The sequence below is a fragment of the Somniosus microcephalus genome, chromosome 15 (assembly GCF_052327205.1).
Source record: "Somniosus microcephalus isolate GS21.2 chromosome 15, FLI_Smic_1.0, whole genome shotgun sequence".
NCBI classification, from domain to species: Eukaryota; Metazoa; Chordata; class Chondrichthyes; order Squaliformes; family Somniosidae; genus Somniosus; species Somniosus microcephalus.
In genome coordinates this window covers 44,184,282-44,210,057 of record NC_141001.1, presented here as the reverse complement: position 1 = coordinate 44,210,057, position 25,776 = coordinate 44,184,282, and the positions used below count along the sequence as shown (strand labels likewise).

Genomic DNA, 25,776 nt, shown 5'->3' with positions numbered 1-25,776 from the left:
CAGCCTCACAGACTGACCCTGTAACACAAACCTACAGCCTCACAGACCGACCCTGTAACACAAACCTGCAGCATTACAGACCGACCCTGTAACACAAACCTACAGCCTCACAGACTGACCCCGTAACACAAACCTACAGCCTCACAGACTGACCCCGTAACACAAACCTACAGCATTACAGACCGACCCTGTAACACAAACCTACAGCCTCACAGACTGACCCCGTAACACAAACCTACAACATTACAGACCGACCCTGTAACACAAACCTACAGCCTCACAGACTAACCCTGTAACACAAACCTACAGCCTCACAGACTGACCCCGTAACACAAACCTGCAGCATTACAGACTGACCCCGTAACACAAACCTACAGCATTACAGACCGACCCTGTAACACAAACCTACAGCCTCACAGACTGACACCGTAACACAAACCTACAACATTACAGACCGACCCTGTAACACAAACCTACAGCCTCACAGACTGACCCTGTAGCACAAACCTACAGCCTCACAGACTGACCCTGTAACACAAACCTGCAGCATTACAGACTGACCCCATAACACAAAACTGCAGCATTACAGACCGACCCTGTAACGCAAACCTACAGCATTACAGACCGACCCTGTAACACAAACCTACAGCCTCACAGACTGACCCCGTAACACAAACCTGCAGCATTACAGACCGACCCTGTAACACAAACCTACAGCCTCACAGACTGACCCCGTAACACAAACCTGCAGCATTACAGACTGACTCCGTAACACAAACCTGCAGCATTACAGACCGACCCTGTAACACAAACCTACAGCATTACAGACCGACCCTGTAACACAAACCTACAGCCTCACAGACCGACCCCGTAACACAAACCTGCAGCATTACAGACCGACCCTGTAACACAAACCTACAGCCTCACAGACTGACCCCGTAACACAAACCTGCAGCATTACAAACCGACCCTGTAACACAAACCTACAGCCTCACAGACCGACCCTGTAACACAAACCTGCAGCATTACAGACCGACCCCGTAACACAAACCTGCAGCATTACAGACCGACCCTGTAACACAAACCTGCAGCATTACAGACCGACCCTGTAACACAAACCTACAGCCTCACAGACCGACCCCGTAACACAAACCTGCAGCATTATAGACCGACCCTGAAACACAAACCTACAGCCTCACAGACTGACCCCGTAACACAAACCTGCAGCATTACAGACTGACCCCGTAACACAAACCTGCAGCATTACAGACCGACCCTGTAACACAAACCTACAGCATTACAGACCGACCCTGTAACACAAACCTACAGCCTCACACTGACCCCGTAACACAAACCTGCAGCATTACAGACCGACCCTGTAACACAAACCTACAGCCTCACAGACTGACCCCGTAACACAAACCTGCAGCATTACAGACTGACCCTGTAACACAAACCTGCAGCATTACAGACCGACCCTGTAACACAAACCTACAGCCTCACAGACCGACCCCGTAACACAAACCTGCAGCATTACAGACCGACCCTGTAACACAAACCTACAGCCTCACAGACTGACCCCGTAACACAAACCTGCAGCATTACAGACCGACCCTGTAACACAAACCTACAGCCTCACAGACCGACCCCGTAACACAAACCTGCAGCATTACAGACCGACCCTGTAACACAAACCTACAGCCTCACAGACTGACCCCGTAACACAAACCTGCTGCATTACAGACCGACCCTGTAACACAAACCTACAGCCTCACAGACCGACCCCGTAACACAAACCTGCAGCATTACAGACCGACCCTGTGTCACAAACCTGCAGCATTACAGACCGACCCTGTAACACAAACCTACAGCCTCACAGACTGACCCCGTAACACAAACCTACAACATTACAGACCGACCCTGTAACACAAACCTACAGCCTCACAGACTAACCCTGTAACACAAACCTACAGCCTCACAGACTGACCCCGTAACACAAACCTGCAGCATTACAGACTGACCCCGTAACACAAACCTACAGCATTACAGACCGACCCTGTAACACAAACCTACAGCCTCACAGACTGACCCCGTAACACAAACCTACAACATTACAGACCGACCCTGTAACACAAACCTACAGCCTCACAGACTGACCCTGTAGCACAAACCTACAGCCTCACAGACTGACCCTGTAACACAAACCTGCAGCATTACAGACTGACCCCATAACACAAAACTGCAGCATTACAGACCGACCCTGTAACGCAAACCTACAGCATTACAGACCGACCCTGTAACACAAACCTACAGCCTCACAGACTGACCCCGTAACACAAACCTGCAGCATTACAGACCGACCCTGTAACACAAACCTACAGCCTCACAGACTGACCCCGTAACACAAACCTGCAGCATTACAGACTGACTCCGTAACACAAACCTGCAGCATTACAGACCGACCCTGTAACACAAACCTACAGCATTACAGACCGACCCTGTAACACAAACCTACAGCCTCACAGACCGACCCCGTAACACAAACCTGCAGCATTACAGACCGACCCTGTAACACAAACCTACAGCCTCACAGACTGACCCCGTAACACAAACCTGCAGCATTACAAACCGACCCTGTAACACAAACCTACAGCCTCACAGACCGACCCTGTAACACAAACCTGCAGCATTACAGACCGACCCCGTAACACAAACCTGCAGCATTACAGACCGACCCTGTAACACAAACCTGCAGCATTACAGACCGACCCTGTAACACAAACCTACAGCCTCACAGACCGACCCCGTAACACAAACCTGCAGCATTATAGACCGACCCTGAAACACAAACCTACAGCCTCACAGACTGACCCCGTAACACAAACCTGCAGCATTACAGACTGACCCCGTAACACAAACCTGCAGCATTACAGACCGACCCTGTAACACAAACCTACAGCATTACAGACCGACCCTGTAACACAAACCTACAGCCTCACACTGACCCCGTAACACAAACCTGCAGCATTACAGACCGACCCTGTAACACAAACCTACAGCCTCACAGACTGACCCCGTAACACAAACCTGCAGCATTACAGACTGACCCTGTAACACAAACCTGCAGCATTACAGACCGACCCTGTAACACAAACCTACAGCCTCACAGACCGACCCCGTAACACAAACCTGCAGCATTACAGACCGACCCTGTAACACAAACCTACAGCCTCACAGACTGACCCCGTAACACAAACCTGCAGCATTACAGACCGACCCTGTAACACAAACCTACAGCCTCACAGACCGACCCCGTAACACAAACCTGCAGCATTACAGACCGACCCTGTAACACAAACCTACAGCCTCACAGACTGACCCCGTAACACAAACCTGCTGCATTACAGACCGACCCTGTAACACAAACCTACAGCCTCACAGACCGACCCCGTAACACAAACCTGCAGCATTACAGACCGACCCTGTGTCACAAACCTGCAGCATTACAGACCGACCCTGTAACACAAACCTGTAGCATTACAGACCGACCCTGTAACACAAACCTACAGCCTCACAGACCGACCCTGTAACACAAACCTACAGCCTCACAGACCGACCCTGTAACACAAACCTGCAGCCTCACAGACTGACCCCGTAACACAAACCTACAGCCTCACAGACTGACCCTGTAACACAAACCTACAGCCTCACAGACCGACCCTGTAACACAAACCTGCAGCATTACAGACCGACCCCGTAACACAAACCTACAGCCTCACAGACTGACCCCGTAACACAAACCTACAGCATTACAGACCGACCCTGTAACACAAACCTACAGCCTCACAGACTGACCCCGTAACACAAACCTACAGCCTCACAGACCGACCCTGTAACACAAACCTACAGCCTCACAGACCGACCCTGTAACACAAACCTGCAGCATTACAGACCGACCCTGTAACACAAACCTGCAGCATTACAGACCGACCCTGTAACACAAACCTGTAGCATTACAGACCGACCCTGTAACACAAACCTACAGCCTCACAGACTGACCCTGTAACACAAACCTGCAGCCTCACAGACCGACCCTGTAACACAAATCTACAGCCTCACAGACCGACCCCGTAACACAAACCTGCAGCATTACAGACCGACCCTGTAACACAAACCTACAGCATTACAGACCGACCCTGTAACACAAACCTACAGCCTCACAGACTGACCACGTAACACAAACCTACAGCATTACAGACCGACCCTGTAACACAAACCTACAGCCTCACAGACTGACCCCGTAACACAAACCTGCAGCATTACAGACTGACTCCGTAACACAAACCTGCAGCATTACAGACCGACCCTGTAACACAAACCTACAGCATTACAGACCGACCCTGTAACACAAACCTACAGCCTCACAGACCGACCCCGTAACACAAACCTGCAGCATTACAGACCGACCCTGTAACACAAACCTACAGCCTCACAGACTGACCCCGTAACACAAACCTGCAGCATTACAAACCGACCCTGCAACACAAACCTGCAGCCTCACAGACCGACCCTGTAACACAAACCTGCAGCATTACAGACCGACCCCGTAACACAAACCTGCAGCATTACAGACCGACCCTGTAACACAAACCTGCAGCATTACAGACCGACCCTGTAACACAAACCTACAGCCTCACAGACCGACCCCGTAACACAAACCTGCAGCATTACAGACCGACCCTGTAACACAAACCTACAGCCTCACAGACTGACCCCGTAACACAAACCTGCAGCATTACAGACTGACCCCGTAACACAAACCTGCAGCATTACAGACCGACCCTGTAACACAAACCTACAGCATTACAGACCGACCCTGTAACACAAACCTACAGCCTCACACTGACCCCGTAACACAAACCTGCAGCATTACAGACCGACCCTGTAACACAAACCTACAGCCTCACAGACTGACCCCGTAACACAAACCTGCAGCATTATAGACTGACCCTGTAACACAAACCTGCAGCATTACAGACCGACCCTGTAACACAAACCTACAGCCTCACAGACCGACCCCGTAACACAAACCTGCAGCATTACAGACCGACCCTGTAACACAAACCTACAGCCTCACAGACTGACCCCGTAACACAAACCTGCAGCATTACAGACCGACCCTGTAACACAAACCTACAGCCTCACAGACCGACCCCGTAACACAAACCTGCAGCATTACAGACCGACCCTGTAACACAAACCTACAGCCTCACAGACTGACCCTGTAACACAAACCTACAGCCGCACAGACTGACCCCGTAACACAAACCTACAGCCTCACAGAGTGTCCCCGTAACACAAACCTGCAGCCTCACAGACTGACCCTGTAACACAAACCTACAGCCTCACAGACCGACCCTGTAACACAAATCTATAGCCTCACAGACCGACCCTGTAACACAAACCTACAGCCTCACAGACCGACCCTGTAACACAAACCTACAGCCGCACAGACTGACCCCGTAACACAAACCTACAGCCTCAGAGTGACCCCGTAACACAAACCTGTAGCCTCACAGACTGACCCTGTAACACAAACCTACAGCCTCACAGACCGACCCTGTAATACAAACCTACAGCCTCACAGACTGACCCTGTAACACAAACCTACAGCATTACAGACCGACCCCGTAACACAAACCTGCAGCATTACAGACCGACCCTGTAACACAAACCTACAGCCTCACAGACCGACCCCGTAACACAACCCTGCAGCATTACAGACCGACCCTGTAACACAAACCTACAGCAATACAGACCGACCCTGTAACACAAACCTACAGCCTCACAGACTGACCCTGTAACAGAAACCTACAGCCTCACAGACTGTCCCCGTAACACAAACCTGCAGCATTACAGACTGACCCCGTAACACAAACCTGCAGCTTTACAGACCGACCCTGTAACACAAACCTACAGCATTACAGAGCGACCCTGTAACACAAACCTACAGCCTCACAGACTGACCCCGTAACACAAACCTGCAGCATTACAGACCGACCCTGTAACACAAACCTACAGCCTCACAGACTGACCCCGTAACACAAACCTGCAGCATTACAGACTGACCCCGTAACACAAACCTGCAGCATTACAGACCGACCCTGTAACACAAACCTACAGCTTTACAGACCGACCCTGTAACACAAACCTACAGCCTCACACTGACCCCGTAACACAAACCTGCAGCATTACAGACCGACCCTGTAACACAAACGTACAGCCTCACAGACCGACGCCGTAACACAAACCTGCAGCATTACAGACCGACCCTGTAACACAAACCTACAGCATTACAGACCGACCCTGTAACACAAACCTACAGCCTCACAGACTGACCCCGTAACACAAACCTGCAGCATTACAGACTGACCCCGTAACACAAACCTGCAGCATTACAGACCGACCCTGTAACACAAACCTACAGCATTACAGACCGACCCTGTAACACAAACCTACAGCCTCACAGACTGACCCCGTAACACAAACCTGCAGCATTACAGACCGACCCTGTAACACAAACCTACAGCCTCACAGACCGACCCTGTAACACAAACCTGCAGCATTACAGACCGACCCTGTAACATAAACCTACAGCCTCACAGACCGACCCTGTAACACAAACCTGCAGCATTACAGACCGACCCCGTAACACAAACCTGCAGCATTACAGACCGACCCTGTCACACAAACCTGCAGCATTACAGATCGACCCTGTAACACAAACCTACAGCCTCACAGACCGACCCCGTAACACAAACCTGCAGCATTACAGACCGACCCTGTAACACAAACCTACAGCCTCACAGACTGACCCCGTAACACAAACCTGCAGCATTACAGACTGACCCCGTAACACAAACCTGCAGCATTACAGACCGACCCTGTAACACAAACCTACAGCATTACAGACCGACCCTGTAACACAAACCTACAGCCTCACAGACTGACCCCGTAACACAAACCTGCAGCATTACAGACCGACCCTGTAACACAAATCTACAGCCTCACAGACCGACCCCGTAACACAAACCTGCAGCATTACAGACCGACCCTGTAACACGAACCTGCAGCATTACAGACCGACCCTGTAACACAAACCTACAGCCTCACAGAACGACCCCGTAACACAAACCTGCAGCATTACAGACCGACCCTGTAACACAAACCTGCAGCCTCACAGACCGACCCTGTAACACAAACCTACAACCTCACAGACCGACCCTGTAACACAAACCTACAGCCTCACAGACCGACCCCGTAACACAAACCTGCAGCATTACAGACCGACCCTGTAACACAAACCTGTAGCATTACAGACCGACCCTGTAACACAAACCTACAGCCTCACAGACTGACCGTGCAACACAAACCTACAGCCTCACAGACCGACCCTGTAACACAAACCTACAGCCTCACAGACTGACCCTGTAACACAAACCTACAGCCTCACAGACCGACCCTGTAACACAAACCTACAGCCTCACAGACCGACCCTGTGACACAAACCTGCAGCCTCACAGACTGACCCCGTAACACAAACCTACAGCCTCACAGACTGACCCTGTAACACAAACCTACAGCCTCACAGACCGACCCTGTAACACAAACCTGCAGCATTACAGACCGACCCCGTAACACAAACCTACAGCCTCACAGACTGACCCCGTAACACAAACCTACAGCATTACAGACCGACCCTGTAACACAAACCTACAGCCTCACAGACTGACCCCGTAACACAAACCTACAGCATTACAGACCGACCCTGTAACACAAACCTGCAGCATTACAGACCGACCCTGTAACACAAACCTGCAGCATTACAGACCGACCCCGTATCACAAGCCTGCAGCATTACAGACCAACCCTGTAACACAAACCTACAGCCTCACAGACCGACCCCATAACACAAACCTATAGCCTCACAGACTGACCTCGCAACGCAAACCTACAGCCGCACAGACTGACCCCGTAACACAAACCTACAGCCTCACAGACTGACCCCGTAACACAAACCTGCAGCCTCACAGACTGACCCTGTAACACAAACCTACAGCCTCACAGACTGACCCTGTAACACAAACCTACAGCTTCACAGACTGACCCCGCAACACAAACCTACAGCATTACAGACCGACCCCGTAACACAAACCTGCAGCATTACAGACCGACCCTGTAACACAAACCTACAGCCTCACAGACTGACCCCGTAACACAAACCTGCAGCATTACAGACTGACCCCGTAACACAAACCTGCAGCATTACAGACCGACCCTGTAACACAAACCTGCAGCATTACAGACCGACCCTGTAACACCAACCTGCAGCATTACAGACCGACCCTGTAACACAAACCTGCAGCATTACAGACTGACCCCGTAACACAAACCTGCAGCCTCACAGACTGACCCTGTAACACAAACCTGCAGCATTACAGACCGACCCTGTAACACAAACCTACAGCCTCACAGACCGACCCCGTAACACAAACCTGCAGCATTACAGACCGACCCTGTAACACAAACCTGCAGCCTCACAGACTGACCCCGTCACACAAACCTGCAGCATTACAGACTGACCCCGTAACACAAACCTGCAGCATTACAGACCGACCCTGTAACACAAACCTACAGCATTACAGACCGACCCTGTAACACAAACCTACAGCCTCACACTGACACCGTAACACAAACCTGCAGCATTACAGACCGACCCTGTAACACACACCTACTGCCTCACAGACTGACCCCGTAACACAAACCTGCAGCATTACAGACTGACCCTGTAACACAAACCTGCAGCATTACAGACCGACCCTGTAACACAAACCTACAGCCTCACAGACCGACCCCGTAACACAAACCTGCAGCATTACAGACCGACCCTGTAACACAAACCTACAGCCTCACAGACTGACCCCGTAACACAAACCTGCAGCATTACAGACCGACCCTGTAACACAAACCTACAGCCTCACAGACTGACCCCGTAACACAAACCTGCAGCATTACAGACCGACCCTGTAACACAAACCTACAGCCTCACAGACCGACCCCGTAACACAAACCTGCAGCATTACAGACCGACCCTGTAACACAAACCTGCAGCATTACAGACCGACCCTGTAACACAAACCTACAGCCTCACAGACCGACCCCGTAACACAAACCTGCAGCATTACAGACCGACCCTGTAACACAAACCTGTAGCATTACAGACCGACCCTGTAACACAAACCTACAGCCTCACAGACTGACCCTGTAACACAAACCTACAGCCTCACAGACCGACCCTGTAACACAAACCTACAGCCTCACAGACTGACCCTGTAACACAAACCTACAGCCTCACAGACCGACCCTGTAACACAAACCTACAGCCTCACAGACCGACCCCGTACCACAAACCTGCAGCATTATAGACCGACCCTGTAACACAAACCTGCAGCATTACAGACCGACCCTGTAACACAAACCTGTAGCATTACAGACCGACCCTGCAACACAAACCTACAGCCTCACAGACTGACCCTGTAACACAAACCTGCAGCCTCACAGACTGACCCTGTAACACAAACTTACAGCCTCATAGACCGACCCTGTAACACAAACCTACAGCCTCACAGACCGACCCTGTAACACAAACCTACAGCCTCACAGACCGACCCTGTAACACAAACCTGCAGCATTACAGACCGACCCCATAACACAAACCTGCAGCATTACAGACCGACACCGTATCACAAACCTGCAGCATTGCAGACCAACCCTGTAACACAAACCTACAGCCTCACAGACCGACCCTGTAACACAAACCTATAGCCTCACAGACTGACCCCGCAACGCAAACCTACAGCCTCACAGACTGACCCTGTAACACAAACCTACAGCCTCACAGACCGACCCTGTAACACAAACCTACAGCATTACAGACCGACCCTGTAACACAAACCTACAGCCTCACAGACTGACCCCGTAACACAAACCTACAACATTACAGACCGACCCTGTAACACAAACCTACAGCCTCACAGACTGACCCTGTAACACAAACCTACAGCCTCACAGACTGACCCCGTAACACAAACCTGCAGCATTACAGACTGACCCCGTAACACAAACCTACAGCATTACAGACCGACCCTGTAACACAAACCTACAGCCTCACAGACTGACCCCGTAACACAAACCTACAACATTACAGACCGACCCTGTAACACAAACCTACAGCCTCACAGACTGACCCTGTAGCACAAACCTACAGCCTCACAGACTGACCCTGTAACACAAACCTGCAGCATTACAGACCGACCCTGTAACACAAACCTACAGCATTACAGACCGACCCTGTAACACAAACCTACAGCCTCACAGACCGACCCCGTACCACAAACCTGCAGCATTACAGACCGACCCTGTAACACAAACCTGCAGCATTACAGACCGACCCTGTAACACAAACCTGTAGCATTACAGACCGACCCTGCAACACAAACCTACAGCCTCACAGACTGACCCTGTAACACAAACCTGCAGCCTCACAGACTGACCCTGTAACACAAACTTACAGCCTCACAGACCGACCCTGTAACACAAACCTACAGCCTCACAGACCGACCCTGTAACACAAACCTACAGCCTCACAGACCGACCCTGTAACACAAACCTGCAGCATTACAGACCGACCCCATAACACAAACCTGCAGCATTACAGACCGACACCGTATCACAAACCTGCAGCATTGCAGACCAACCCTGTAACACAAACCTACAGCCTCACAGACCGACCCTGTAACACAAACCTATAGCCTCACAGACTGACCCCGCAACGCAAACCTACAGCCTCACAGACTGACCCTGTAACACAAACCTACAGCCTCACAGACCGACCCTGTAACACAAACCTGCAGCATTACAGACCGACCCTGTAACACAAACCTACAGCCTCACAGACTGACCCCGTAACACAAACCTACAGCCTCACAGACTGACCCCGTAACACAAACCTACAGCATTACAGACCGACCCTGTAACACAAACCTACAGCCTCACAGACTGACCCCGTAACACAAACCTACAACATTACAGACCGACCCTGTAACACAAACCTACAGCCTCACAGACTGACCCTGTAGCACAAACCTACAGCCTCACAGACTGACCCTGTAACACAAACCTGCAGCATTACAGACCGACCCTGTAACACAAACCTACAGCATTACAGACCGACCCCGTAACACAAACCTGCAGCATTACAGACCGACCCTGTAACACAAACCTACAGCCTCACAGACTGACCCCGTAACACAAACCTGCAGCATTACAAACCGACCCTGTAACACAAACCTACAGCCTCACAGACCGACCCTGTAACACAAACCTGCAGCATTACAGACCGACCCCGTAACACAAACCTGCAGCATTACAGACCGACCCTGTAACACAAACCTGCAGCATTACAGACCGACCCTGTAACACAAACCTACAGCCTCACAGACCGACCCCGTAACACAAACCTGCAGCATTATAGACCGACCCTGTAACACAAACCTACAGCCTCACAGACTGACCCCGTAACACAAACCTACAGCATTACAGACCGACCCTGTAACACAAACCTACAGCCTCACAGACTGACCCCGTAACACAAACCTGCAGCATTACAGACCGACCCTGTAACACAAACCTACAGCCTCACAGACTGACCCCGTAACACAAACCTGCAGCATTACAGACTGACCCCGTAACACAAACCTGCAGCATTACAGACCGACCCTGTAACACAAACCTACAGCATTACAGACCGACCCTGTAACACAAACCTACAGCCTCACAGACCGACCCCGTAACACAAACCTGCAGCATTACAGACCGACCCTGTAACACAAACCTACAGCCTCACAGACTGACCCCGTAACACAAACCTGCAGCATTACAAACCGACCCTGTAACACAAACCTACAGCCTCACAGACCGACCCTGTAACACAAACCTGCAGCATTACAGACCGACCCCGTAACACAAACCTGCAGCATTACAGACCGACCCTGTAACACAAACCTGCAGCATTACAGACCGACCCTGTAACACAAACCTACAGCCTCACAGACCGACCCCGTAACACAAACCTGCAGCATTACAGACCGACCCTGTAACACAAACCTGCAGCCTCACAGACTGACCCCGTCACACAAACCTGCAGCATTACAGACCGACCCTGTAACACAAACCTACAGCATTACAGACCGACCCTGTAACACAAACCTACAGCCTCACACTGACCCCGTAACACAAACCTGCAGCATTACAGACCGACCCTGTAACACACACCTACAGCCTCACAGACTGACCCCGTAACACAAACCTGCAGCATTACAGACTGACCCTGTAACACAAACCTGCAGCATTACAGACCGACCCTGTAACACAAACCTACAGCCTCACAGACCGACCCCGTAACACAAACCTGCAGCATTACAGACCGACCCTGTAACACAAACCTACAGCCTCACAGACTGACCCCGTAACACAAACCTGCAGCATTACAGACCGACCCTGTAACACAAACCTACAGCCTCACAGACCGACCCCGTAACACAAACCTGCAGCATTACAGACCGACCCTGTAACACAAACCTACAGCCTCACAGACTGACCCCGTAACACAAACCTGCAGCATTACAGACCGACCCTGTAACACAAACCTACAGCCTCACAGACCGACCCCGTAACACAAACCTGCAGCATTACAGACCGACCCTGTAACACAAACCTGCAGCATTACAGACCGACCCTGTAACACAAACCTACAGCCTCACAGACCGACCCCGTAACACAAACCTGCAGCATTACAGACCGAGTCTGTAACACAAACCTGTAGCATTACAGACCGACCCTGTAACACAAACCTACAGCCTCACAGACTGACCCTGTAACACAAACCTACAGCCTCACAGACCGACCCTGTAACACAAACCTACAGCCTCACAGACTGACCCTGTAACACAAACCTACAGCCTCACAGACCGACCCTGTAACACAAACCTACAGCCTCACAGACCGACCCCGTACCACAAACCTGCAGCATTACAGACCGACCCTGTAACACAAACCTGTAGCATTACAGACCGACCCTGCAACACAAACCTACAGCCTCACAGACTGACCCTGTAACACAAACTTGCAGCCTCACAGACTGACCCTGTAACACAAACTTACAGCCTCACAGACCGACCCTGTAACACAAACCTACAGCCTCACAGACCGACCCTGTAACACAAACCTACAGCCTCACAGACCGACCCTGTAACACAAGCTTGCAGCATTACAGACCGACCCCATAACACAAACCTGCAGCATTAGACCGACACCGTATCACAAACCTGCAGCATTACAGACCAACCCTGTAACACAAACCTACAGCCTCACAGACCGACCCTGTAACACAAACCTATAGCCTCACAGACTGACCCCGCAACGCAAACCTACAGCCTCACAGACTGACCCTGTAACACAAACCTACAGCCTCACAGACCGACCCTGTAACACAAACCTGCAGCATTACAGACCGACCCTGTAACACAAACCTACAGCCTCACAGACTGACCCCGTAACACAAACCTACAGCCTCACAGACTGACCCCGTAACACAAACCTACAGCATTACAGACCGACCCTGTAACACAAACCTACAGCCTCACAGACTGACCCCGTAACACAAACCTACAACATTACAGACCGACCCTGTAACACAAACCTACAGCCTCACAGACTAACCCTGTAACACAAACCTACAGCCTCACAGACTGACCCCGTAACACAAACCTGCAGCATTACAGACTGACCCCGTAACACAAACCTACAGCATTACAGACCGACCCTGTAACACAAACCTACAGCCTCACAGACTGACCCCGTAACACAAACCTACAACATTACAGACCGACCCTGTAACACAAACCTACAGCCTCACAGACTGACCCTGTAGCACAAACCTACAGCCTCACAGACTGACCCTGTAACACAAACCTGCAGCATTACAGACTGACCCCATAACACAAAACTGCAGCATTACAGACCGACCCTGTAACGCAAACCTACAGCATTACAGACCGACCCTGTAACACAAACCTACAGCCTCACAGACTGACCCCGTAACACAAACCTGCAGCATTACAGACCGACCCTGTAACACAAACCTACAGCCTCACAGACTGACCCCGTAACACAAACCTGCAGCATTACAGACTGACTCCGTAACACAAACCTGCAGCATTACAGACCGACCCTGTAACACAAACCTACAGCATTACAGACCGACCCTGTAACACAAACCTACAGCCTCACAGACCGACCCCGTAACACAAACCTGCAGCATTACAGACCGACCCTGTAACACAAACCTACAGCCTCACAGACTGACCCCGTAACACAAACCTGCAGCATTACAAACCGACCCTGTAACACAAACCTACAGCCTCACAGACCGACCCTGTAACACAAACCTGCAGCATTACAGACCGACCCCGTAACACAAACCTGCAGCATTACAGACCGACCCTGTAACACAAACCTGCAGCATTACAGACCGACCCTGTAACACAAACCTACAGCCTCACAGACCGACCCCGTAACACAAACCTGCAGCATTATAGACCGACCCTGAAACACAAACCTACAGCCTCACAGACTGACCCCGTAACACAAACCTGCAGCATTACAGACTGACCCCGTAACACAAACCTGCAGCATTACAGACCGACCCTGTAACACAAACCTACAGCATTACAGACCGACCCTGTAACACAAACCTACAGCCTCACACTGACCCCGTAACACAAACCTGCAGCATTACAGACCGACCCTGTAACACAAACCTACAGCCTCACAGACTGACCCCGTAACACAAACCTGCAGCATTACAGACTGACCCTGTAACACAAACCTGCAGCATTACAGACCGACCCTGTAACACAAACCTACAGCCTCACAGACCGACCCCGTAACACAAACCTGCAGCATTACAGACCGACCCTGTAACACAAACCTACAGCCTCACAGACTGACCCCGTAACACAAACCTGCAGCATTACAGACCGACCCTGTAACACAAACCTACAGCCTCACAGACCGACCCCGTAACACAAACCTGCAGCATTACAGACCGACCCTGTAACACAAACCTACAGCCTCACAGACTGACCCCGTAACACAAACCTGCTGCATTACAGACCGACCCTGTAACACAAACCTACAGCCTCACAGACCGACCCCGTAACACAAACCTGCAGCATTACAGACCGACCCTGTGTCACAAACCTGCAGCATTACAGACCGACCCTGTAACACAAACCTGTAGCATTACAGACCGACCCTGTAACACAAACCTACAGCCTCACAGACCGACCCTGTAACACAAACCTACAGCCTCACAGACCGACCCTGTAACACAAACCTGCAGCCTCACAGACTGACCCCGTAACACAAACCTACAGCCTCACAGACTGACCCTGTAACACAAACCTACAGCCTCACAGACCGACCCTGTAACACAAACCTGCAGCATTACAGACCGACCCCGTAACACAAACCTACAGCCTCACAGACTGACCCCGTAACACAAACCTACAGCATTACAGACCGACCCTGTAACACAAACCTACAGCCTCACAGACTGACCCCGTAACACAAACCTACAGCCTCACAGACCGACCCTGTAACACAAACCTACAGCCTCACAGACCGACCCTGTAACACAAACCTGCAGCATTACAGACCGACCCTGTAACACAAACCTGCAGCATTACAGACCGACCCTGTAACACAAACCTGTAGCATTACAGACCGACCCTGTAACACAAACCTACAGCCTCACAGACTGACCCTGTAACACAAACCTGCAGCCTCACAGACCGACCCTGTAACACAAATCTACAGCCTCACAGACCGACCCCGTAACACAAACCTGCAGCATTACAGACCGACCCTGTAACACAAACCTACAGCATTACAGACCGACCCTGTAACACAAACCTACAGCCTCACAGACTGACCACGTAACACAAACCTACAGCATTACAGACCGACCCTGTAACACAAACCTACAGCCTCACAGACTGACCCCGTAACACAAACCTGCAGCATTACAGACTGACTCCGTAACACAAACCTGCAGCATTACAGACCGACCCTGTAACACAAACCTACAGCATTACAGACCGACCCTGTAACACAAACCTACAGCCTCACAGACCGACCCCGTAACACAAACCTGCAGCATTACAGACCGACCCTGTAACACAAACCTACAGCCTCACAGACTGACCCCGTAACACAAACCTGCAGCATTACAAACCGACCCTGCAACACAAACCTGCAGCCTCACAGACCGACCCTGTAACACAAACCTGCAGCATTACAGACCGACCCCGTAACACAAACCTGCAGCATTACAGACCGACCCTGTAACACAAACCTGCAGCATTACAGACCGACCCTGTAACACAAACCTACAGCCTCACAGACCGACCCCGTAACACAAACCTGCAGCATTACAGACCGACCCTGTAACACAAACCTACAGCCTCACAGACTGACCCCGTAACACAAACCTGCAGCATTACAGACTGACCCCGTAACACAAACCTGCAGCATTACAGACCGACCCTGTAACACAAACCTACAGCATTACAGACCGACCCTGTAACACAAACCTACAGCCTCACACTGACCCCGTAACACAAACCTGCAGCATTACAGACCGACCCTGTAACACAAACCTACAGCCTCACAGACTGACCCCGTAACACAAACCTGCAGCATTATAGACTGACCCTGTAACACAAACCTGCAGCATTACAGACCGACCCTGTAACACAAACCTACAGCCTCACAGACCGACCCCGTAACACAAACCTGCAGCATTACAGACCGACCCTGTAACACAAACCTACAGCCTCACAGACTGACCCCGTAACACAAACCTGCAGCATTACAGACCGACCCTGTAACACAAACCTACAGCCTCACAGACCGACCCCGTAACACAAACCTGCAGCATTACAGACCGACCCTGTAACACAAACCTACAGCCTCACAGACTGACCCTGTAACACAAACCTACAGCCGCACAGACTGACCCCGTAACACAAACCTACAGCCTCACAGAGTGTCCCCGTAACACAAACCTGCAGCCTCACAGACTGACCCTGTAACACAAACCTACAGCCTCACAGACCGACCCTGTAACACAAATCTATAGCCTCACAGACCGACCCTGTAACACAAACCTACAGCCTCACAGACCGACCCTGTAACACAAACCTACAGCCGCACAGACTGACCCCGTAACACAAACCTACAGCCTCACAGACCGACCCTGTAATACAAACCTACAGCCTCACAGACTGACCCTGTAACACAAACCTACAGCATTACAGACCGACCCCGTAACACAAACCTGCAGCATTACAGACCGACCCTGTAACACAAACCTACAGCCTCACAGACCGACCCCGTAACACAACCCTGCAGCATTACAGACCGACCCTGTAACACAAACCTACAGCATTACAGACCGACCCTGTAACACAAACCTACAGCCTCACAGACTGACCCTGTAACAGAAACCTACAGCCTCACAGACTGTCCCCGTAACACAAACCTGCAGCATTACAGACTGACCCCGTAACACAAACCTGCAGCTTTACAGACCGACCCTGTAACACAAACCTACAGCATTACAGAGCGACCCTGTAACACAAACCTACAGCCTCACAGACTGACCCCGTAACACAAACCTGCAGCATTACAGACCGACCCTGTAACACAAACCTACAGCCTCACAGACTGACCCCGTAACACAAACCTGCAGCATTACAGACTGACCCCGTAACACAAACCTGCAGCATTACAGACCGACCCTGTAACACAAACCTACAGCTTTACAGACCGACCCTGTAACACAAACCTACAGCCTCACACTGACCCCGTAACACAAACCTGCAGCATTACAGACCGACCCTGTAACACAAACGTACAGCCTCACAGACCGACGCCGTAACACAAACCTGCAGCATTACAGACCGACCCTGTAACACAAACCTACAGCATTACAGACCGACCCTGTAACACAAACCTACAGCCTCACAGACTGACCCCGTAACACAAACCTGCAGCATTACAGACTGACCCCGTAACACAAACCTGCAGCATTACAGACCGACCCTGTAACACAAACCTACAGCATTACAGACCGACCCTGTAACACAAACCTACAGCCTCACAGACTGACCCCGTAACACAAACCTGCAGCATTACAGACCGACCCTGTAACACAAACCTACAGCCTCACAGACCGACCCTGTAACACAAACCTGCAGCATTACAGACCGACCCTGTAACATAAACCTACAGCCTCACAGACCGACCCTGTAACACAAACCTGCAGCATTACAGACCGACCCCGTAACACAAACCTGCAGCATTACAGACCGACCCTGTCACACAAACCTGCAGCATTACAGATCGACCCTGTAACACAAACCTACAGCCTCACAGACCGACCCCGTAACACAAACCTGCAGCATTACAGACCGACCCTGTAACACAAACCTACAGCCTCACAGACTGACCCCGTAACACAAACCTGCAGCATTACAGACTGACCCCGTAACACAAACCTGCAGCATTACAGACCGACCCTGTAACACAAACCTACAGCATTACAGACCGACCCTGTAACACAAACCTACAGCCTCACAGACTGACCCCGTAACACAAACCTGCAGCATTACAGACCGACCCTGTAACACAAATCTACAGCCTCACAGACCGACCCCGTAACACAAACCTGCAGCATTACAGACCGACCCTGTAACACGAACCTGCAGCATTACAGACCGACCCTGTAACACAAACCTACAGCCTCACAGAACGACCCCGTAACACAAACCTGCAGCATTACAGACCGACCCTGTAACACAAACCTGCAGCCTCACAGACCGACCCTGTAACACAAACCTACAACCTCACAGACCGACCCTGTAACACAAACCTACAGCCTCACAGACCGACCCCGTAACACAAACCTGCAGCATTACAGACCGACCCTGTAACACAAACCTGTAGCATTACAGACCGACCCTGTAACACAAACCTACAGCCTCACAGACTGACCGTGCAACACAAACCTACAGCCTCACAGACCGACCCTGTAACACAAACCTACAGCCTCACAGACTGACCCTGTAACACAAACCTACAGCCTCACAGACCGACCCTGTAACACAAACCTACAGCCTCACAGACCGACCCTGTGACACAAACCTGCAGCCTCACAGACTGACCCCGTAACACAAACCTACAGCCTCACAGACTGACCCTGTAACACAAACCTACAGCCTCACAGACCGACCCTGTAACACAAACCTGCAGCATTACAGACCGACCCCGTAACACAAACCTACAGCCTCACAGACTGACCCCGTAACACAAACCTACAGCATTACAGACCGACCCTGTAACACAAACCTACAGCCTCACAGACTGACCCCGTAACACAAACCTACAGCATTACAGACCGACCCTGTAACACAAACCTGCAGCATTACAGACCGACCCTGTAACACAAACCTGCAGCATTACAGACCGACCCCGTATCACAAGCCTGCAGCATTACAGACCAACCCTGTAACACAAACCTACAGCCTCACAGACCGACCCCATAACACAAACCTATAGCCTCACAGACTGACCTCGCAACGCAAACCTACAGCCGCACAGACTGACCCCGTAACACAAACCTACAGCCTCACAGACTGACCCCGTAACACAAACCTGCAGCCTCACAGACTGACCCTGTAACACAAACCTACAGCCTCACAGACTGACCCTGTAACACAAACCTACAGCTTCACAGACTGACCCCGCAACACAAACCTACAGCATTACAGACCGACCCCGTAACACAAACCTGCAGCATTACAGACCGACCCTGTAACACAAACCTACAGCCTCACAGACTGACCCCGTAACACAAACCTGCAGCATTACAGACTGACCCCGTAACACAAACCTGCAGCATTACAGACCGACCCTGTAACACAAACCTGCAGCATTACAGACCGACCCTGTAACACCAACCTGCAGCATTACAGACCGACCCTGTAACACAAACCTGCAGCATTACAGACTGACCCCGTAACACAAACCTGCAGCCTCACAGACTGACCCTGTAACACAAACCTACAGCCTCACAGACCGACCCTCTAACACAAACCTGCAGCCTCACAGACTGACCCCGTAACACAAACCTACAGCCTCACAGACTGACCCTGTAACACAAACCTACAGCCTCACAGACCGACCGTGTAACACAAACCTACAGCATTACAGACCGACCCTGTAACACAAACCTACAGCCTCACAGACTGACCCCGCAACACAAACCTACAGCATTACAGACCGACCCTGTAACACAAACCTGCAGCATTACAGACCGACCCCATAACACAAACCTGCAGCATTACAGACCGACGCCGTATCACAAACCTGCAGCATTACAGACCAACCCTGTAACACAAACCTACAGCCTCACAGACCGACCCTGTAACACAAACCTATAGCCTCACAGACTGACCCCGCAACGCAAACCTGCAGCCTCACAGACTGACCCTGTAACACAAACGTACAGCCTCACAGACCGACCCTGTAACACAAACCTACAGCCGCACAGACTGACCCCGTAACACAAACCTACAGCCTCACAGAGTGACCCCGTAACACAAACCTGCAGCCTCACAGACTGACCCTGTAACACAAACCTACAGCCTCACAGACCGACCCTGTAATACAAACCTACAGCCTCACAGACTGACCCTGTAACACAAACCTACAGCATTACAGACCGACCCCGTAACACAAACCTGCAGCATTACAGACCGACCCTGTAACACAAACCTACAGCCTCACAGACCGACCCCGTAACACAAACCTACAGCCTCACAGACTGACCCCGTAACACAAACCTGCAGCATTACAGACCGACCCTGTAACACAAACCTACAGCATTACAGACCGACCCTGTAACACAAAGCTACAGCCTCACAGACTGACCCTGTAACACAAACCTACAGCCTCACAGACTGTCCCCGTAACACAAACCTGCAGCATTACAGACTGACCCCGTAACACAAACCTGCAGCATTACAGACTGACCCCGTAACACAAACCTGCAGCATTACAGACTGACCCTGTAACACAAACCTACAGCCTCACACTGACCCCGTAACACAAACCTGCAGCATTACAGACCGACCCTGTAACACAAACCTACAGCCTCACAGACCGACCCCGTAACACAAACCTGCAGCATTACAGACCGACCCTGTAACACAAACCTACAGCATTACAGACCGACCCTGTAACACAAACCTACAGCCTCACAGACTGACCCCATAACACAAACCTGCAGCATTACAGACTGACCCCATAACACAAACCTGCAGCATTACAGACCGACCCTGTAACACAAACCTACAGCATTACAGACCGACCCTGTAACACAAACCTGCAGCATTACAGACCGACCCCGTAACACAAACCTGCAGCATTACAGACCGACCCTGTCACACAAACCTGCAGCATTACAGACCGACCCTGTAACACAAACCTACAGCCTCACAGACCGACCCCGTAACACAAACCTGCAGCATTGCAGACCGAACCTGTGTCACAAACCTACAGCCTCACAGACTGACCCCGTAACACAAACCTGCAGCATTACAGACTGACCCCGTAACACAAACCTGCAGCATTACAGACCGACCCTGTAACACAAACCTACAGCATTACAGACCGACCCTGTAACACAAACCTACAGCCTCACAGACCGACCCCTTAACACAAACCTGCAGCATTACAGACCGACCCTGTAACACAAACCTACAGCCTCACAGACTGACCCCGTAACACAAACCTGCAGCATTACAGACCGACCCTGTAACACAAACCTACAGCCTCACAGACCGACCCCGTAACACAAACCTGCAGCATTACAGACCGACCCTGTAACACAAACCTGCAGCCTCACAGACTGACCCCGTAACACAAACCTGCAGCATTACAGACCGACCCTGTAACACAAACCTGCAGCATTACAGACCGACCCTGTAACACAAACCTACAGCCTCACAGACCGACCCTGTAACACAAACCTGTAGCATTACAGACCGACCCTGTAACACAAACCCACAGCCTCACAGACCGACCCCGTAACACAAACCTGCAGCATTACAGACCGACCCTGTAACACAAACCTACAGCCTCACAGACTGACCCTGTAACACAAACCCACAGCCTCACAGACCAATCCCGTAACACAAACCTGCAGCATTACAGACCGACCCTGTAACACAAACCTACAGCCTCACAGACCGACCCTGTAACACAAACCTACAGCCTCACAGACCGACCCTGTAACACAAACCTACAGCCTCACAGACCGACCCTGTAACACAAACCTACAGCCTCACAGACCGACCCTGTAACACAAACCTGCAGCCTCACAGACTGACCCCGTAACACAAACCTACAGCCTCACGGACTGACCCTGTAACACAAACCTACAGCCTCACAGACCGACCCTGTAACACAAACCTGCAGCATTACAGACCGACCCCGTAACACAAACCTACAGCCTCAGACTGACCCCGTAACACAAACCTACAGCATTACAGACCGACCCTGTAACACAAACCTGCAGCATTACAGACCAACCCTGTAACACAAACCTGCAGCATTACAGACCGACCCCGTATCACAAACCTGCAGCATTACAGACCAACCCTGTAACACAAACCTACAGCCTCACAGACCGACCCTGTAACACAAACCTACAGCCGCACAGACTGACCCCGTAACACAAACCTACAGCCTCAGAGTGACCCCGTAACACAAACCTGCAGCCTCACAGACTGACCCTGTAACACAAACCTACAGCCTCACAGACTGACCCTGTAACACAAACCTACAGCCTCACAGACTGACCCCGCAACACAAACCTACAGCATTACAGACCGACCCCGTAACACAAACCTGCACCATTACAGACCGACCCTGTAACACAAACCTACAGCCTCACAGACTGACCCTGTAACACAAACCTGCAGCATTACAGACTGACCCCGTAACACAAACCTGCAGCATTACAGACTGACCCTGTAACGCAAACCTACAGCCTCACAGACTGACCCTGTAACACAAACCTACAGCCTCACAGACTGACCCCGTAACACAAACCTGCAGCATTACAGACCGACCCCGTAACACAAACCTACAGCATTACAGACCGACCCTGTAACACAAACCTACAGCCTCACAGACCGACCCTGTAACACAAACCTACAGCCTCACAGACTGACCCCGTAACACAAACCTGCAGCCTTAACAAAGAAACCAACCCCACAGGACAAACCCAACAGCTTCCTACATGAATCTACATTTTTATCAACTTTGCCTTGAAATATTTTAATTCCAAAGTACAGTGATATTCAAATTTATTCCACTCATTTCAACGTTGCTGTTCAAATTAAGTCTTTAATTGCGTCTAAGTTCCTTTTACAGTTCTTCTGCCTAAGAAGAAGAAGACAGTTTGATGTTTTGCTCATCCCCTGCATAAACAATACCAAATATCATTGCCCCAGTAATTGATAGCAATTTTTTTCTCTCAGTAAGATTAATTCTTTTGTACTTCCTTTCAGTGACACATGCCATGAGCTGATGGGACATGTTCCTCTTCTGGCTGAGCCGAGCTTTGCTCAATTTTCTCAGGAGATTGGCTTGGCTTCTCTGGGAGCATCTGATGAAGCAGTTCAGAAACTCGCTACAGTAAGTTACAGTAAAATTGTGAATCAATTTGGAGCTACAACTATATGGTGTAAAAGGTTGATTGCATTTAGATTATGGCTGTTCACTGTGATTCATTTTACAGTGCTACTTTTTTACCGTGGAATTTGGTCTGTGTAAGCAAGACGGCCAACTCAGAGTCTTCGGAGCTGGCCTGCTGTCTTCTGTCAGTGAACTGAAGGTCAGTATCACTCTTAGGTAGACCAGGACCTGAGAGTCCAGTGGATCTGCGTAATTAACATTTCAATGTGACATAAAGTTCTAAGTGATTATCCATTCCCTCATCACTGCTTTCCTTTGTAAAATGTTGTGTCAATTTATGAGGATTCTGTCATCTGAATGTTCTCTCATATCTAACCTCCAAACTCACTCTCATCATTGCAATTATTCTTGTCTTTTTCTATTGATCACAACCCCAATGGGCAATGCTCTTCTCTTTATCCTCCAAATACAACATCTCCCAGGTTCTCCCTCCTTCCTCACTACGTTGACATTGATGCTCATTGCACCATCTCCTACTGCAAATTATTATTTCCCAGGTCCTCAATCCTCAAAATTCTGAAACTCCTCACCTCCCTCGGTTTTCCACAGGCATCAACAAAGTACTGCTTCTGGATTTACCTCACATTCTCTCCTTCTCCTTGCAACCTTGGTGGTCTCCTGCACTTTGGGTCTTTTCCATTCATCTACGTTTCTGCCAAGCAGAAGTGCTGTAGTTGCAAGTCTTATCTTTGAGGAACACTAACCTGTTCTTTCTGTAATGCTGCAGTACTCACTCTCAGGAAATGCCAAGGTGAAGCCTTTTGACCCAAAAGTCACCTGCAAGCAGGAGTGTCTCATCACCACATTCCAAGATGTCTATTTTGTTTCAGAAAGCTTTGAAGAAGCAAAGGAGAAGATGAGGTAAGCAGGAGGACTGGGTAGTAGGATGGGATGGGTTGAGGACTGAATAGTGAGTTAGACACTGAACTTTCAACCCTGGGACCTGGGTTCAAGTCCAGCTTAGGCTGTTGTGATAAAAATTGTTGTCTGCTAGCTGTAAGGATTCTACGTGAAATGAGTTGGGGCAGTGGCAATCCAGTTTCTATCAGCCTGGCACACCGTGCTAAAATCCCTCTAATTCAACACTAATTGGCACTAAATTGGCACCTTAATTAGAAAGTAGAATGGTTTTGTGGAAAATGGAAAAATATCATACAGCTTTCACCTGCATCGAACTGTGCTATATGTTGACAATGGATGCCAGAAATGAGAAGTTCTCTATTCTCCAGCACGGACATCCCTTACCTTGACTACAAAATTGACAAAAAATGTTTATAAAAGGATGAGGTAAGCAACCCTCTTTGTGCCAAGAAAGTCTTTAAATATCTAGTCAGCTCACTCTCTTATCACCTTGTTGATCTGAACTCACTGTACTAGAGCAACAAACCTGTGCAGGCTAGTTGAATAAATGGTGAGGCTGCTCCTCTGAAAGGTCACCTGGCTGAGCCCTGCATACCAGGAAGGCCCCAAGTTTGATCTTGAGTTATCTGATCTCAGCTCAGGGTCGGGAAAGACACTACAATTGGCAAAACTGTCTCTGATTATGGAAGGGAAAATCAACCATGGTTCCTGCTCCTGATCACTATCCAATGACCCGCTGCTGGAAATTTCGCATGTGGATGTCAGCTGTAGGCCAGGAACATGCTTCTCCCAATTTTCTGTCCATTTCTCCAGAAGGCGTTGACTCTTGTAAGCCCTCTGGTACCTCGCTCAAGTGGCCACCCTTCATTTGTGAGCCTATATGGTCAATGACTGCAGGCTGTTTTG

General features: G+C 50.4%; 1 protein-coding gene across 3 annotated transcripts in view; it reads left to right on the top strand.

The window, feature by feature from the left end:
* tph1a (tryptophan hydroxylase 1 (tryptophan 5-monooxygenase) a) overlaps positions 1–25,776 on the top strand; it is an 89,441-nt gene that overhangs the window by 59,919 nt on the left and 3,746 nt on the right. For all 3 annotated transcript variants that reach the window (XM_086007703.1, XM_086007705.1, XM_086007704.1), the window contains 3 exons: positions 23,823–23,949; positions 24,053–24,148; positions 24,737–24,870. In XM_086007703.1, coding sequence (XP_085863829.1) covers positions 23,823–23,949; positions 24,053–24,148; positions 24,737–24,870 — 357 coding nt within the window. The remainder of the gene's footprint in view (positions 1–23,822; positions 23,950–24,052; positions 24,149–24,736; positions 24,871–25,776) is intronic.